The sequence below is a fragment of the Pelophylax lessonae genome, assembly GCF_965119305.1.
Source record: "Pelophylax lessonae genome assembly, chromosome: 6".
NCBI classification, from domain to species: domain Eukaryota; kingdom Metazoa; phylum Chordata; class Amphibia; order Anura; family Ranidae; genus Pelophylax; species Pelophylax lessonae.
This window is the reverse complement of record NC_138773.1, coordinates 176,022,280-176,041,039: the sequence shown is the minus strand read 5'-3', so window position 1 is coordinate 176,041,039 and position 18,760 is coordinate 176,022,280. Positions and strand designations below refer to the sequence as shown.

General features: G+C 46.6%; 1 protein-coding gene across 1 annotated transcript in view; it reads right to left on the bottom strand.

The window, feature by feature from the left end:
- Positions 1 to 18,760, bottom strand: part of PFKL (phosphofructokinase, liver type) — a 206,591-nt gene that overhangs the window by 98,749 nt on the left and 89,082 nt on the right. Inside the window, exons 7-8 of the mRNA XM_082260714.1 lie at positions 15,897 to 16,005; positions 4,523 to 4,618 (exon numbers count right to left, since the gene is read on the bottom strand). Coding sequence (XP_082116840.1) covers positions 4,523 to 4,618; positions 15,897 to 16,005 — 205 coding nt within the window. The remainder of the gene's footprint in view (positions 1 to 4,522; positions 4,619 to 15,896; positions 16,006 to 18,760) is intronic.

Sequence of the window (18,760 nt, the reverse complement as noted above, 5' to 3'; positions counted from 1 at the left end):
AAAGACTCTAAAGCCTCGTACACACGCAACGAATTTCCGCCGACCGGTCGTCCGTCTTTTGTCCAGAGTGCGTGTCTGTTGGTTGGAATGTGCTCTAGACTGCACACAAATTTTCCCGCACGACAGAATTCTACTTCAGAAGTGATGTCATGTGTTGGATTGCTTTCTATGTGTTGTTTCATCTCTGAGCATGCCTAGTCTTGCTCATAAGATTTTTCCCCCTCGAAATCTGTACTAATGAGATGAAAATCGGACGTGTTTTGACGGTCGACAAAAATTATATAGCCTGCACACCAGCATTTTTTCGGCCGAAAAGTCAGAGTCGGTTGTCGGAAGCACCATACTAACAAGCCGAAAATCGGCAGATCGGTCGTCGGACGAAATTTCCCGGCCGAATTTCTACTCGTGTGTACGGGGCTTTAGACGTATATCTCAAGAATCAGAACATTCAGGGGTATGCGAGAGGATTATGGCCAAATACATCTACACAGGTTGAACTAGATGGACTATTGTCTTTATTCAACCTCACCTATTTACCTATGTAAAAAACAGAGGTTTACTACTGCTTTAACCAAATGCTGAATTTCCTGCCTATAAGCAGGCTTGTTATCTTGTATAATTCCAACGAAAGCAGTGTCATCAGCAAACTTTACAATTGTATTTGATGCATGTATGGGAGTACAGTTATGCGTAAATAATGTAAAAAGGGCCGGAATCAACACACATTCCTGTGGTACCCTTGTATTCAGAATAATAGTATTAGACTCCTGATCTCTTATTCTAACGATTTGTGGTCTGTTTGTTCGGAAATCTATTGTCATGAGCACATCAGTGGATATACGCCCAAAGCATTTAACTTTTTCACAAATTTTTCAAAACTACTGTCTTAAATGCTGAGCTAAAACCAGAGAATAACATCCTAACATACTGTATGTGCTCGAGTTTTCAAGATGTGTCAAGGCAGTATGCAAAGCAACTGAAATTGAATCGTCTGTGGATCTGTTTGCACAATAGGCAAACTGATACTTCTTCAGGCAAGTATTCCTGTTGATCTGAATATGTGATAATACAAGCCTGCTTTCCAAAATGATATACAGCTGTCCCAGCTCTTTCCCAGCCTGTCTGCAGGGAAATAGTGGCAGGAGGGGCTTCTAGTACTCCACTACTGATCACATGTGCAAAAAACAAAAATGGAATACAGGAGTAAAAATAATGAAGATCAATAAACTGTTTTAAATTGTTTTCCAAATATAAATTTGAAATCAAATCACGATGTGGGCGAATTATTGCCTGACACAAGCGGTGTCCCGCCCCTCCAGCATGTGTTTTGGAACAGGGAGGTGACGTCTCCATCAATCAAGATAGAATATCCCACCCCCATTGTGTTTATCTGGTTAGTGGACATAGAGGAGGGAGTGAGTGGGCTGTGATTTACCATTGTGTATACGCCCACATGTGTGACTCTATAGTCACATGGGCTGCTCTGATATCATAGGCAGGAAGTGTTTAGGATAGAAACTCACTGAAAACGGAGCATGTGCATTAGCTGCCAACACTGCTTTGCAAAATCCCCAACTGCAGTGGGGACATGGACAGGATAGAGAGAACAGCAGGATCAATCAGTTTTTTTGCAGATTACAGAAAACGAATACCATAGTGACTGAGTATGTATGTAATACACCATTTAGTAAACAGGTTTAGTAACCACACAAGGCTGATTGTTTGTGCTCACTGCCAAAGTCCAACCAATCCCATTTTTGTTAAGGTAATTCTCTATTACTGTAGCGCAGACTGTAAAGCAGTCTGGCTTCTTTTACAGTACAGTTTCCCCAGGTTTTCGGTAACTAGGTAATATGAACTGAGGCTTGACCTAGCAAACTGGAAGCACAACTTGCAATTGAGATTACCATTAGATAACTTTTTATATAATGTGGATTTTTGTTGGCATTTAACCACTTCACCTCCAGAAGATTTTACCCCCTTCCTGACCAGGCCATTTTTTACGATATGGCACTGCATTAACTGACAATTGTGCAACACTGTACCTAAATAAAATTGATGTCATTTTTTCCCCACAAATAAAGCTTCCTTTTGGTGGTATTCGACCACCTCTACGGTTTTTATTTTTTGCGCTATAAACAATAAAAAAAAAAAAAAATCTAATTTTTTTTTATCAATTTAGACCAACATGTATTCTGCTACATATTTTTGGTAAAAAAAATCCTAATAAGTGTATATTGATTGGTTTGTGCAAAAGTTATTGTGTCTACAAACTATAGGATTCATTTATTGACTTTACATTTTTTTTATTGTTTTTACTAGTAATGGCGGTGATCAGCAATATTTAGAGGGACTGCGACATTGCGGCGTACAAATCTGACACTGACACTTTTTGGGGACCAGTGACACCAATACAGTGATCAGTGCTAAAAAAAAAAAAAAAAAAAAAAGAAAAATTTAAAAAATGCACTGTTTCTGTATAAATGACACTGGCAAGGAGAGGGGCTAACATCAGGGGAGATCAAGTGGTTAAGTGTGCTCCTAGGGAGTACTTTCTAACTGAGGGGAGTGAATGCACTAGAGGAAAAGAGATCCGAGTTTCAGCTTAGCTGAAACACAAGATCTCTCCTTTACTCCCTGACAGAACAGTGGTCTGCTTCGATTACATATGCAGACTGCCGTTCTGTCATTCCTCCTAACGATTGATGGGTCCTGGCAGCCATCACGGCATGCTAATTGTCTCCCGCTGTGTCCAATCCCAGCAGGAGCGATATGCGCTCGCCCCTACATCGCATGCACAAAATCACATACATGTATGTGATTTTGCGCAGCCAGGCCACCCTGCCGCAGTATATATGCGGTGGGCAGTCCGGAACTGGTTAATTACCACCATTTTTTGCTCAACGCAAAAAAAGACTAAAAATTTAGGGGGGAAAAAATATACATTTTCTCATAGTTTGTTATAACATTTTGCAAACCGGTAATTTTTCTCCTTCACTAATGTGCACCGCACTGATGGGCACTGACTGGCAGCACTGGTGGGCACTGTTGGGACAAAAAGAAAATCAATTCAACCGGCTAGACACTGAACTGCTTTTTCAAGCAGCGAGAGGGGATGCATCTTTCTAGCCCCCATCCCTTCCACAGCTTGCTCGGGCTCTCTCGTTGCAGCGGGAGACCCGAGCGACTAGCCGGGTGTTCGGACAGCTGAACAAAGCCACAATCAGCTTTGATTGGCTCCCCGATGTGGTAACCCCAGCGCCATTTTTAAAAAATCAAAAGCATTCAAAAACACGGATCTTGGTGTTTTAAAAGCTTTTAAGGGCAGAGGAAGGATTTGAGGTCATACAGACCCCAGATGTCTCCATAAAGAGTACCTGTCACAAGGATAAAACTGATAACAAAAAAGTAAAGCAACAGTGTTAAAAAAAAAAAAAAAGTTATTAAAAAATAAAACATTTAAAAGGGTAACTCCACTTTTGTGGGGGGAAAAAAATAGCAAAGAAAGAAAAAATAATATAGCGTATGCAATTGCGACAAGTCATATTGTAATTGAATGTTATTAACAATGACCTTTCCTTTTTAATCTGCAGCCGCTGTAATTTTCCGAAAAATGCAATGCAATATGGTTACCTAAAAGGTGTTCTGTACACAGAATGTGTACTGCCCACCCCCCAGAAACAATTTCCTGCTTGTGTGATTGGCTGATTTTCCCAGAAGTCTCCCTAAGATACAAGTCAGATTTCAGGCATCCCCTGCAACAAGTCAGATTTCAGGCATCCCCTGCAACAAAAATGTCATTTTTGGTGAGAAACTCCCAATAGGAACACGTCTAAAGGGATGCAGGCCCAGCAGATTTCCTCATTAGTGCTCTGCAGCTGCACAGCTGATGGATAATTATGAAACCATTCCCATTAGACAAGCCAAGCACAGAGGAACAAGCAGTGATTTCTTCATAACAACAAAAGGTAGGAATCTGCAACAAAGTTTGTTATAAACTTTGTAATATACATAGAACAACCAAAGGGGAATGTTTTTTCGTCAACAAAAGTGGAGTTACACTTTAAAAGTAACCCTGCTTGCTTCGGTCCCGCAAGGCACGCAAACAGCAATCATCCCACACATGTGAGGCATCACCCCGAACATCAGATCATGGGCAGTAATTCTAACACTGGACCTCCTCTGTATATCTAAAGTGGTAGCCTGCAAAGGCTTTTAAAACAGCCTATAGATAGCAAAATTTATGTTGTTTGTTGCCGTTACATGGGCATGCGCAATTTTAAAGCGTGACATCTTTGGTATCTATTTTTTTTCGGTGCAACATCATCTTTTATATTTTACAAAACAATTGGGTTATGTATTGTGTTTTTATTGCATTAAAATAAGAAAAGAAAAAAAAAGTGCAACAAAAGCATATTACATTTTTTCACAGAAAAATATAGCTGTATAGAATAGCTATATTTTGAAACACAGTAAATTGAACTCGAAGAAAGAAAAACTGTTGAAAGAAGAATGTACTTACATCTTTCACATAGGTAGAGGGAATAGGTTTCCCATTGATATCAATAGCTCCTTCTGCAATAATAACGATATTTAACCTTGAACCTCGACTTCGGGTCTGCATGAAGTTAAAAAGATAATAAAAAGCGTCATGAAGAAATATACATTACTTGTTTTAAAGGCAGAAAATACATCAAAAAACGAATCTTGCCTTCTTGCACCTTATTACCTTTAGCCTAGTCAGATAAGGCAGTTCTGTTTTTGTTTTTATTACAGAGTAGGTATCTTTTTTGGGGCACCCAATTCTACTTCCTCCAATTGAGGGGTGGGAAATAGTCTAGAGGCTACAGCAGTCATGTCCAGCCTGCGGCCCAGGGCCACAGGCAATGTGGCCCACCGTCCGCTGCCATTTTTTTTTTTATTCAGGAGGAAGTCGGGCCAGGGCCGCAGCGGCCGTCTATTGCATTCTGGGAGTTGTAGTCCATGCGCGCTCAAGCTTCCAGTGATTGGAGAACTTAGAGCAGCGCAGCTAGCAGACTACAACTCCCGAATCTCGGAGGCAGGCAGAGCAAGGGCACGCCAGGGAGTCGGGACACATGTGACTGGCCTGGGCTGCTGGGCTGGCTGCAACTGTACTTGACTCCGGGACAGGAGCATCAACCCCCCCAGGAGTGGAGGAGGCCATGTGAGTACCTGGAACTGAGCTGGCAGCTGCCATCACTGATGTGAAAGACCCTGACATCCCAAGCTGACCCCTACAAGATCATCCAATCTATCTCCCCCCCTCCCCTATTTACCCTGCTCCAGTACCCACCTAGTAACCTCAAAATAGCCCTCAACACTGTGGGTCCTGCTGGGAGATGGCCATGGCCTGTAGGTCCAGCTGGCCGCTAGCCATGGCCTATGGGTCCTGCTGGGCGCTGGCCTGTGGGTCCTGCTGGGCGCTGGCCTGTGGGTCCTGCTGGGCGCTTGCCTGTGGGTCCTGCTGGGCGCTTGCCTGTGGGTCCTGCTGGGCATGGCCAGCAGAACCCACAGTAGGCCATGACCGATGGGTCCTGCTGGCCGCTGGCCATGGCCTGTGACCCACAGTCCATAGCCAGCTCCCAGTAGAACCTACAGGCCAGCGGCTAGCGGGACCATCCGATTAGTGACCAGCAAGACCCACAGGTCAGTGGCTAGCAGGATCCACAGGCCATGGCCAGCAGGATCCACAGGCCATGGCCAGCAGGACCCACAGGTCAGTGGCCTGCAGGACCCACAGGTCAGTGGCCTGCAGGACCCAAAGGTCAGTGGCCTGCAGGACCCAAAGGTCAGTGGCCTGCAGGACCCAAAGGTCAGTGGCCTGCAGGACCCAAAGGTCAGTGGCCTGCAGGACCCAAAGGTCAGTGGCCTGCAGGACCCAAAGGTCAGTGGCCTGCAGGACCCAAAGGTCAGTGGCCTGCAGGACCCAAAGGTCAGTGGCCTGCAGGACCCAAAGGTCAGTGGCCTGCAGGACCCAAAGGTCAGTGGCCTGCAGGACCCACAGACCATGGCTAGCGGCCAGCTGGACCCACAGGTCAGTGACCAGCAGGACCCACAGGTATGTGGCCAGCTCCCAGCAGGACCCACTGGCTGTGGGTCAAGCTGGGAGCTGTCGGTGGACATTTAGGTCCTGCATGCCACTGACTTGTGGGTCCTGCTGGACATTGGCCATGCCCTGTTTCTTCTGGAAGCTGACCATGGCCTGTGGGACCTGCTGGCCACTAGCCTAGGGTGACCAGATGTCCCTAGTTTTGTCCCGCTTTGCAGGGCTGATCCTGGGCAGGTGCACCGCAAGCTGGACCCATTGGGCTGTTTTGGAGGGGAAGGGGGGGGTGAGCGCCGCCGGATTACACAGAGCGGGGATCTCACGCTTACCCGGAGACCGCTGTCATGCGACGCCCCGCCTCCTGGACTGGCTCCTATGATAGACAGCACACTGTGTAATCTGGCGGCTCTCCTCTCTCTAATCCCCATGCACTGAACAGGTTGCATTTATGGACACTGGTGATTCTGAGCTTATGGGCACTGATCAAGCTGCATTGATGAGCACTGACGAGGCTGGGCTGATGGGCACTGACGAGGCTGGGCTGATGGGCACTGACGAGGCTGGGCTGATGGGCACTGACGAGGCTGGGCTGATGGGCACTGACGAGGCTGGGCTGATGGGCACTGACGAGGCTGAGCTGATGGGCACTGACGAGGCTGAGCTGATGGGCACTGACGAGGCTGAGCTGATGGGCACTGACGAGGCTGAGCTGATGGGCACTGACGAGGCTGAGCTGATGGGCACTGACGAGGCTGAGCTGATGGGCACTGATCAGGCTGCATTTATGGACACTGGTGAGGCTGCATTTATGGACACTGGTGAGGCTGCATTGATGGGCCAGCACTACCTGTCAGCAGTAGCCGCCAGCACTACCCACCAGCAGTACCCATCAGCATTACCCGCCAGCAATACCCGCCAGCAGTACCCACCAACACTACCCGCCAGCAGTACCCACCAACACTACCCGCCAGCAGTAATCGCCAGCATTACCCACCACTAGTAACCACAGGCGGTACCCGCCAGCACTACCTGCCAGCAGTAACCTCCAACACTACCCACCAGCAGTAACAACCAGCATTACCAACCAGCAGTAACAACCAGCAGCAGTAACCGCCAGCAGTCTGCAAAATAAGTAGAAAAGGTATGTGCATAGCGTGTGTAAATTGTTGCAATATGTTTTTTAGTTGTGTTGTGTCATAATATGTCCTGTCCTTGTTCATACATGTATGAATAAGGACATGACATTTTCTGGCTGCCTAAGTTGCATGTGCTAGGTGTGCAACTAGCCCCCAGCACATAACTGTAAATATCCCAGCATGTGCAGTGTTTCTGACTCCTACTGCCATCACCACTTCAAATCACTGAAGCAGTCATGGTAGTTAGAGTGATCCCAGGTGGAACTGAACAACTCTTGGAATGGGAAAACGCTAACAAGTTGGAGTAAAACCCTAGAATCCATTCTGCCATAGGAACAGGGGCAATGACATCTTGATCAAGATGACCAGAGGGCTACCTGGAGATCTGTTTAATCTGCGTGGTGACACAGAAAAGTTTGATGTGAGAAATTGAGGAGGGGACTGGGAGCAAAAAACTTTAGCTTGTAGCCTTGGCAACCCACTTCCTACAGCCAAGCATTCGAGATGCAAGCTGTCTAAATGTTCACAATGGCTAACAAATGTCCCACAGTTTGTCTGGGGGTTTTTCAAACTTGGAGCCAAGCTTGGGTCTGGAATTAGCAGGATTAAAGAAATAGACTTTTCTTCCAGCAAGGAAGTAGCCTTCCCAGATTATACCTTCGGCTTCTATGGCTGAGGAAGATTGGTTCTCTCGGCACCAATAGCATCCTTGATAGTGGTATCCAGCAGGGCCGGAGTGGGACTCATTTTCAGCCCTGGAGTTTCATGCCTTAGACCGGCCCACTTTAGTTCACCTGACTGAAAAACCCCCACACTTGGCATCATCCCATCCTACCTTGTTGCTAAGACTTTGCTACAACACTCCCAGCTGTTCACCTCCACCATCATAATGGTGAGCTCCGTCTCCGCGCTTTTTCTCCCCTAGTGCAGTAGGTGTGAGCTAAAAGGTCACTCATGTGATGGTGGAAGTGGGATACCATCACTGGGAGGTTTTTAGTCAGGTTTCAGGAGGTATATAAATGGCCTTTACCTATAACAAGGGCTTTATTCATCTTTAGTCAGAGCTTTACTATTTCATTTTAACCACCCCCCCCCCCCCCTCTTATCTGTATTGGCAGTTTTTGGAAAAGATGAACTAATCCTTTCATGTTCACTAAAACATGCAGTTTGGCTCAGGGGCAGACTGACAACTCATGGGGCCCCCGGGCAATAGGGGATCATGGGGACCCCTGTGTCCCCATCCATGTGTCCCAGCCCACACTTAAGCAGCTTATCAGTACCCATCAAATGCAGCTTATCAATGCCCATCAAATGCAGCCTTACCAGTAACCATCAAATGCAGCCTCATCAGTGCCCATCGAATGCAGCCTTATCGGTGCTTATCAAATGCAGCCTCACCAGTGCCCATCAAATGTAGCTTATCAGTGCCCATAAAATGCAGCTCATCAGTGCCCAAACGCAGCCTCGTCAGTACCCATCAAATGCAGCCCCATCAGTGCCCATCAAATGCAGCCCCATCAGTACCCATCAAATGCAGCCCCATCAGTACCCATCAAATGCAGCCCTATCAGTGCCCATCAAATGCAGCTCATCAGTGCCCAAACGCAGCCTCGTCAGTACCCATCAAATGCAGCCCCATCAGTGCCCATCAAATGCAGCCCCATCAGTACCCATCAAATGCAGCCCCATCAGTACCCATCAAATGCAGCCCTATCAGTGCCCATCAAATGCAGCCTAACCAGTGCCCATCAAATGTAGCTTATCAGTGCCCATAAAATGCAGCTTATCAGTGGCCAAACGCAGCCTCGTCAGTACCCATCAAATGCAGCCCCATCAGTGCCCATCAAATGCAGCCCCATCAGTGCCCATCAAATGCAGCCCCATCAGTACCCATCAAATGCAGCCCCATCAGTGCCCATCAAATGCAGCCTACCCAGTGCCCATCAAATGTAGCTTATCAGTGCCCATAAAATGCAGCTTATCAGTGCCCAAACGCAGCCTCATCAGTACCCATCAAATGCAGCCCCATCAGTGCCCATCAAATGCAGCCCCATCAGTGCCCATCAAATGCAGCCCCATCAGTGCCCACCAAATGCAGCTTATTAGTGCCTATCAAATGCAGCCTCACCAGTGCCCATCAATGCAACCTTACCAGTGTCCATCAAATGCTGCCTTATTAGTGCCCGTCAAATGCAGCTTATCAGTGCCATCAAATGCAGCTTATCAGTTCCCATCACATGCAGACTCACCAATACCCATCAAATGCAGTATGTTAGTGCTCATCAATGCAACATCAGCAGTGCCAACAAATGCAGCCTTATTAGTGCCCATCAAATGCGGCTTATCATTACCCATCAATTGCAGCCTTATCAGTGCCCATTCAATGCAGCTTATCAGTGCCCATCTAATTCAACCTCACCAGTACCTGGATCACACAGAGCAGCCATCTCTCGCTGTCACAGAGCTTAAATTTAAATTGCCTTGTGGCTGCTGTCACCATAGTTCCACCTCCTAGACTGGCTCCTATGATACACGTCACACTGATTCAATTTTCTAGCATTGGATCAGTGTGACGTCTATCATAGGAGCTGGTCTAGGAGGCGGGACTTTGTTACATCGCTGCAGAACAATTCAGATCCAGGTTCCGTGACACCGCAGGAGATCGCTGTTCTGTGTGACATACACAAGGAGAGGAGGAAGGAGGGGAGCACTCTGAGAGGGGCGCCCCAGAATGACGTCATTGATGCAATTGTGATTCAGCTGTTGCCTGCATTGATGGAGAATCGTTTAAGGCTGAATCGCAATGCATCGATTATACAATTATTTTCAACACCCCTACTTGACCACCAATGTTAGTCCCGGTTCACATTCGTGCGATGACAGAAATTGCATGTGATTCACAGGGCACTGCTCTGAAAATCATGTGATGTTTGTGTGATGCGAATTGAGCCATACCGATTGTATGGCTAAATTCTCATCACATTTGGACACAACTCGTACAGGATACCTTTTTTTGGGTCCGCAGCAGAATTGGATTGCATGGGTGTTCACACCTATGCGATCCGATTCATGTCTGAACTGACAGTTCACACTGCGATATGCAAACTGATCTGGGGGTGTCGGTAACTTTGTATTGACACCCCCCCCCAGCGATTCGCATATAGCAGTGTGAACTGCCTGCGATTTGAATGCGATGCGGGAACCTGCAGTGCATTTGCAGGGTTCCCGCATCATATATGTGTGAACTGGCACTAACAGACATTATTCCAGCTGAAGTGCACAGATGTCAGTGTTAGGGAAAAGCCCTTAGTGTACACATATCAGATATATATATATATATATATATATATATATATATATATATATATATATATAGGGAATAACTCATTAGGTGCTATTCCCTATAGATAACACTGATATCTGTACACTGAGTGGCACTCACTATACTGGGGAAGAAGGAAGGAACACTCCTGCTGGTGATTGGACACACAGAACACCTTAGACTGCTGTCATTATCACACACTGACCTGCTGCTACACACACTGCAGGTCAGGCTGGTTTAGCTCCGAGGTGACTGCTCCACTCTGCAATCTACAGCCTCCATCTCCCTCACCCGAGGCAGTGATGTGTAGCTCCGCCCCTCAGCTGAATTCCCCAGAGGGAGGGGTGGCCAGAGCTCCTGTCCCTGCTATTATCTCCACAGGGCTGACGGCTCCGTGATCGCTCTCTGATCCATCCTGTGATAGGGTGCCAGCTCTTCTTCCACGCCTCCCACCAGAAGTGTATCGCCTGCAAGCCAATTATCGGCAGCGCTGGGCGGCCCGGGGGCGTGTTTTTGGAGTGGGACAAGGCATGGAACGCAGCATGTCCTGGAAGTGAGTTCAGTAAGTGACTTCCTCTTCACCAAGACAACGGCCCTCGACCAATCCGGCCCACCGGGAATTCTCCCGGTGCTCCCGATTGGCCAATCCGGGCCTGGTATCCAGAGTAGACCCAAAGAGACGAAGTCCCTCAAAGACCACATGCAGCAAGTTTCTTAGATGAAGGTTCAATGTACAACACCTAACCAGTGTTCTGTGCATATGTACTAACAGGAGATCCAGGCAGGAGAGGAGATGGGAAACCATCAGCAGCCTGTTACAACTGTAGCTTAAAGGATACGTTTACCTTTGAGAACATGGTACACGTTCCACCCATTTTTAGGGTGGAACATACAACAACATGTTCCCAATGCAGCAGCTGCTGCCCAATCCCCCCCATGACAGCAGTACAGCGAGAAGTAGCCCATACTGTCAGTTTTTTTTAAATCAGCTCTGCCGTGCGGGGCTCTACTTATACACAGAGCTCTGTGTATGAATGAACTACAAGTCCAGACATCCTTTGCAGGCTTGTAGTTTTAATGAAATACCATTCCACTGTGGATTGCAGTGGGAGTCCATTGATTCTTCCTGTCGGTGTTATCTGCTTGCCAGTACGGGGATGTACAGGCACACAGATACACTGATAGGTCTGCAGGAGACCTGCATGGCACCAGCGTTCTGCTGATCGCTGCTAGAATCATTTACAGGCTCCTAAAATACTATTTAAAAAATGCAAATTTTTTTTTACCTGCAAAAAAAAAAAAAATGTGCATTTATTTTTAAGTGAACTTATCCTTTAAAGCTAACCCATTTTTTACTCCAAACATTCTATACTCAAGCGATAACCAACAGTAGTGACCAGAACCCTTTTAGATAGATTGTGACCAGCCAGAGTTTGGCAAAAGCAAAGGCTGGATGAAAAGTAGGACCCATCAGGGAAAACAGAGCTCTAAAGAGGGTCCTCAACTGCCTACAGGTTGGGTCAGTAAAGACAGGTGCATCGTTCAGTGGAACGGTGGTCAATATAAGGCAGGACACTGCTGGACACACAATGGGGAAAACAGTTTTAAACAAAGTCCTCTTCAAAACAGTTGAAAACTAATAGGGAGTTTAGGGGAGCCAGTATTTTGTCAAGATGTTACCAAAATCTATAGAAAATTACTTAGAACAGTGGGTGCACCAGGAAAGTCTTGATGGTCTCTAAAAGACCCAAGACAGGGAACAGCACCAGTTGAAGCAACAGGCTGATTTTCTAGATTCAGAGTGGTATGCACCTCATCAAGAGCAGTATGCACCTCATCAAGAGCAGACCCAATCTCTTTCACTTTTGGAGTAATGGCAGAAGACAGACTCCCTTCCTCCTCGATCCTGTGCAGGAGTCTTGACAGAAGCTTGAGGAGCAAAGGCGTATATCAGATGATACTGACTCCGGGGAGTCACTAAAGCGTCTGTTGCGTAGGCTAGAGGATCCTGAGACCGTGCCACAAACCTCTGTACTTTTCTGTTTTGGCAAGAGGCCACAGATCCACCTCAGGAGTCCCCCACCTGAGAGACGACTGATAGAACATCTTCGGATGAAGTGACCATTCTCCTTGGTCAAATGCCTGTCAACTAAGATAGCCCGCCTGCCAATTTTCCACTTCTGGAATGTGCACAGCAGAGAGGACTGGAATGAACCGTTCTGCCCACCTTAGAATGGCGGCTACTTCCTAAGCGCAAGAACACTTCTTGTGCCCCCTTGGTGATTGACATAGGCCACAGCCGTGGCATTGTCTGATTTGATCCATACCGGACACCCCTGGAGACGACTTGTCCAATGATCCAGACAAAGTCTGATTGCTCAGAGCTCCAATACATCAATCGGTAGTCTGGACCCTGTTCCAGAGTCTAGACCCCCTGAGCACACTCTGTGCCGAGGACTGGCATCTGTGGTAACCACTGTCCAGCACAGGGCAAGAAATTACGTTCCCAGAAGTGCCGGAGAACGAAGCCACCAACCAGGGACCCCCTTGTGTTCTGGCTCAACAAGATCAGATCGTTCAGAGACTGAGGATCCTTGTTCCACTTCACCAGAAACCCCTTTTGCAGAGATCTTGTATGGAAACTGTGCAAGCAGGACCGCCTTGAAGGTAGTCACCATCAGGCCCAGCACAAGTATGCAAGCCCGCAGAGATGACCGTCTGCTGGACAGCAGAAGCTGAATTGCCTCCTGCAACTTGTGAAGTTTTTCCAGAGGAAGGAACACTCTGGCCGAGGCAGAGTCCAGAGTCAGACCCAGACAGTACAGACTCGTGGACGGGACCAGAACAGACTTCTGAAGATTCAGAATCCAACTGAACTCCTCCCTCGGTGTTTGCAGAATAATCTCCAGGTTGGCCGACAGAGAAGTCAAAGACTCCGCTCGCAAAAGCAGATGGTCCAGGTACCCCAGTATAGCAATCCCTCGCTGACGCAGTAATGCTAGAACAGGGCCTAACACTTTTGTGAAGACACGAGGAGCGGAAGCGAGACCAAAAGGGTAACGACACGAATTGATTAAACTCCTCGCCCATGGCAAAGCAGAGGAAGCGCTGATGGGCGACACATATGGGGATGTAAAGGTAGGCGCCTTTGCTGTCGATGGAGGTGAGAAAATCTCCCTAATGTAGGGACGTCACCACCATGCGAATGGATTCCATTCTGAACTTCTGTTCCTGCACAAAACATTTTAGCGCCTTAAGGTCCAGAACTAGACGCACCTTGCCCTCCTTCCTGGGAACCATAAACAGGTTTGAGTAGAAACCATGATTCTGATGTTGGCACCGGAAAAATCACCCCTTGAAGTAACAAGTCTTGCACTGCCCCATAGGGATCCTTTAAGCGATCTTGCGATAAGTGCAGGTTGGAAGGGAAAAACCTTTCTGGGGGATATGATTGATACTCAATGTTGTGGCAGGAGCGAATAACTTTGTGGACCCACTTGCCCTGGATTAGGAAGGTCCATGGATCCGGAATACAGCAACGACATCCCCCCCACCCCCGATACGGGTGAGAGCACCCCTTCATGCGGAGGAATTTCTATCGGCAGGTCTGGCAGGACCCGCTCTCGGTTTGCCTGACCAAGACTTCTTGGAACCTCCAGTGAAGGCCCTGAAGGGTTTAGAGCCCTTGTCTGGAGACCCTGAGGGACAAAAAGGCCGCTTGTGAGCCGAAAAAGAAGGTTCCCGTCTGCGACAGGACGCCTTACCCTTGGAAGCCTGAGGAAGAAGAGTACTCTCCCCCCCCCCCCCCCGTGAGGCCTTTGGATGATATCACCCAAGGAAGCTCCAAACAGGCGATCCTGCACGAATGGAAGATCAGACAAAGCCTTCTTAGAAGCCTGGTCCGCAGACCAGCATTTAAGCCAGATAATGCACCGCAGGACCACTGCTGAGACAGAGTTTAGAAAGCAGGGGAAGCGCATCCAAAGAGGGGTCACAGGCGAACTGTAGCCCTTAGGTCAACTGATCCACAAAAAGCAGGAGGGAGCAGTTCCTCCTCCAGGTCCCGACGTAAAATTTTGGCCCATTCAGTTATAGCTTGTGATACCAGGGTGATGGTAAACACCGGCCTAAGTGCCGACCCAGCCACAGTTAACTTATAGCGGGTCAAGGCCTCTGACCTATCAGCCGGATCTGAAAAGACCGGGAACTCTTCAACCGGTATTAAATGGAGAATGACGAGGGGAACCTACAAAAAGAGATGTAAAACACTGCAAAAGGGACACCCCACCGCGCTGTGGCACTACAAGGCCTAGCACAGAGCACTACCGCTGCAATAGCAGGAAGAGGGAGAGAAAGCCTCACAAAAGGCACTCACCACGCCAGTCAGGTATTTACAGCCCGAGCCATTTGCACACCATGCGGCGATCAAGAAGAGTAATATCGCTGTATCAGCACTAGAGGCCGACCGCTGAATCACCACCCATCTGACTCCAAAAACATGGCCACCGCTTTTTGAAATAGGAACTGTCGAGGCTACACAAACATGGCCGCCGATCTGTAGCACATAAGGCTACTATAAAATAGCGGCACCACACGGCTCCCGGGGGCCCCCAGGGCACAAAAAACGACCCCAACAGAAAGGAGGACCCTGGCAGGTGCCCCTATCGGGGCCATCCCCCTCCCGAGGAACGATCGTTCGGTCGGCGGCGCCCCCCCACCGCCAGTGCAGCACCCCATGTAACCTAAAAAAGGTATGTCCGCCCCCATGGAAAAATTCCAAGGACCAGCGATCCCAGCAAGGAACTAGGTCCTTACTCCTGACTAGGCAGAAAAAAAACTGAATACCTATAGCAGGAAGTGGAGTATACCCCCAGGGACTGCTCCATAGGCGTGCTCAGGCTTTTTTCTCTGGCTAGTGTTCTACTCCTGTAGGGGGCAGTATAACCCTATTGTCATGAAGATGAAGAGCTGTGTCTGTCAAAGAACGAAAGAGAAATACTCTAAGTGGTACCCAGTGACTGAAGGTCCCTTCCAGGCTGGCATTGTAATGTTCAGTTCAGATTGCTGCTAGAGGTGGTCTCTAGGATTGCAGCTATGTCAAAAAGTATTAATTCAGAAACAAATGAAGAAAAAAAAAAAAAAGGTTAGACTTTTCACAGCAGAGCTGAAAGGAAACATGTCATTCTTTCTAGACGCTAGGAGTGTTATCCTTGTCTGGTCCACAGCTTTTTGCTTGCTGGTGCCCAATCATCCTGTAGGCGGCAGGATAACTGCAAGGTTGTCTTTCCGCTGATTACGTTGGGTGGCCAAATCTAGGCTTGTACATTTTTCAAAAAAACTGAATGGTTTGTGTTAACATTATTATACTTGCCTCTCCAAGTCTAGAACACATGGCATCCTCCCATCCTTCATCAGGAGGACACTCTGGAATTAAAAGCCAGTCGGCTCCCGATGCCAAGGCAGATACTAAGGCTAGATACCTATAATAAAAAAAGGGGCGTTTCATATTACACCAGCCACATTTTAAGTAATGTGTAAAAAAGGAAAACGGAAAAACACATGCACAGTTCAAAGAATAAAAGTAAACTGACACAAACTGGAATCTAGATCATGACATTATGTAGCATTACTTGGCAACCGGAGAGGTCAAAGATTCATTACAATAATATAGAGATCTATTGTCATACAGAGAATGCTCCCCAAAAACATTTTATAGACCTTGGTTATTGTAAAGTACATACAGTATGTAATCACCAAATTCACTGCTTTATTTTTAGACCCTTTGATTTTCTTTGTAAAACAGAAAATTATGTTTAGATATAGTAAATGCTTACACATTGCTGTATAGAAATAGAAGTTACAACGTATGACCAATAATCAACAAAATTGTTCTACACAAAGAAAAAACAAACTCTGGCTCCTGCTTCTCAGTGTGAAATATTTCAGTGCACACAAACAAGCAAAACACTGAACTCATGAATTTGTTTACCACTGAGTGAAAAAATGAGTGCAAACACCTAATTAACCAGAGCAGTTGCACACCCTTCCTGCCCAGACCAATTTACAGCTTTCAGTGCTCTCACACTTTGAATGATAATTACTCAGTCATGCAACGCTGTACCCAATCAAATTTTTTATAATTTTTTTTTCACACAAATAGAGCTTTCTTTTGGTAGTATTTAATCACCACTGGGTTTTTTATTTTTTGCGATATAAGTGAAAAAAAGAGTGAAAATTTTGAAAAAAAACATTTTGTATTAGTTTCTATTCTATTATAAAATTTAGCAAATAAGTAATTTTTTTTTTCTCATAAAATTTGGGAGAAAATTTATACTACTACATATCTTTGGTAAAAATAACGCAAATTAGTGGTTATTATTTAGTCTGTGTGAAAGTTAGAGAGTCTACAAGCTATGGTGCAAATCATTGAAAATTGATCTCATTTCTTGAGGCCCTGAAATGTCAGGACAGTACAAATACCCCCCAAATGACCCCTTTTTGGAAAGGAGACATTCCAGAGTATTTAGTAAGAGGCATGGTGAGTTTTTTGAAGTTGCAATTTTTTCCCACAATTCTTGGGAAAATTAAGAAATAATTTTCTTTTTTTTTTTATACAAAATTGACATAATTTATTTCTCACACACAGTATATGCATACTTGCAATTACACCCCAAAATACATTCTGCTACTCCTCATGAGTATGGCAATGCCACATGTGTGAGACTTTTACACAGCCTGGCCTAACATTCAAGGAGCACCGTCAGGTGTTCTAGGAGCATAAATTACACATATCATTTCCTAACGACCTATCACACTTTTGAAGGCCCTGGAACACCAGGACAATGGAATTACCCACAAAATGACTTTTTGGAAAATGTGGAAAGAAAATTAAAATGCTTTTTTTTTTTTTTTTTACACAAAGTTGTCAAAATACATTCTGCTACTCCTCCCGAGTATGGCGATACCACATATGTGAGACTGTCACAGCATTGCCACATACAGAGGCCCAACATGCAAGGAGCACCGTCAGGTGTTCTAGGAGCATAAATTACACATTTCATTACAACCAATCACACTTTTGAAGGCCCTGGAGCACCATGACAATTGGAAACCCACACAAAATGACCCCATTTTGGAAAGCAAACACCCCAACACAATCTAGGAGGCATGGGCTGCAGACAGGTACCCGGGTACTCTGGTGACATGTACCCGGGTACTCTGGTGACAGGTACTCAAAGTACCCGAATACCTGTCACCAGCCCATCAGAGTACCCGAGTACCTGTCACCAGCCCATCAGAGTACCCGAGTACCTGTCATCAGAGTACCTGATGGGCTGGTGACTGGTACTCGGGTACTTTGATGGGCTGGTGACAGGTACTTTGATGGGCTAGTGACAGGTACTCTTTATTGGGGGGGGGGGGGCAATCAGTGTGTTTTGGGGTGCACTGTAATCGGTAACTAGCTGTTAACGCAATCTCCTCCTCACACAGGATCAGTGTGCAAGGAGGAGAACACAGTGAAAGCTAGTTACCATGTTCTCTGTTGACATTCTGTGACCGGCTGTGATTGGACACAACCGGTCACATGGTAAAGAGCCAAATTCATTGGCTCTTTACCCTGATCAGGGATGGACTGTGTCAGAGTGACACTCTCCATCCCCGATCACCACTCGCAGAGTTCTTTACACCGATCAGGGAGCAGCGGATTCGGGCAGACGTCATGACGCCCGCCTGGATCGAGGGAGACTTTCTGCCGGCGTCATTTGTCTATGGCCCGGTAAGGAAGTGGTTAAAAAATAAATTATAGGAGCATCACATCAGCTTCACACAAGTGTAATAAATGGATTTTTGTAAAATCTTACCGTAAAATCCTTTTCTCTTAGCTCATTGACAGACGTAGTCCTCGGTGATACAGCACCTTCGGGTTATGTTGCCTCCACAGGAGTAGGACTAGACAGGAAATAAAATGCTCTGGCCACACCCTAGGGGCAGTCCCAGAGGGTATATCCTCTCTCTCTCTGCCTCAGCAAATCAGTTATGTCATAAAAGCAGTCTTTAGAGAATTTAACCCAACCCAACTCAATGATAGAGGGGCGGGTACTACGTCTGTCAATGAGCTAAGAGAAAAGGATTTTACGGTAAGATTTTACAAAAATCCATTTTTCTCTATCGCTCATTGACAGACGTAGTCCTCGGTGATACAGCACCTTCGGGAAGTCCCAGAGCAGTATCACA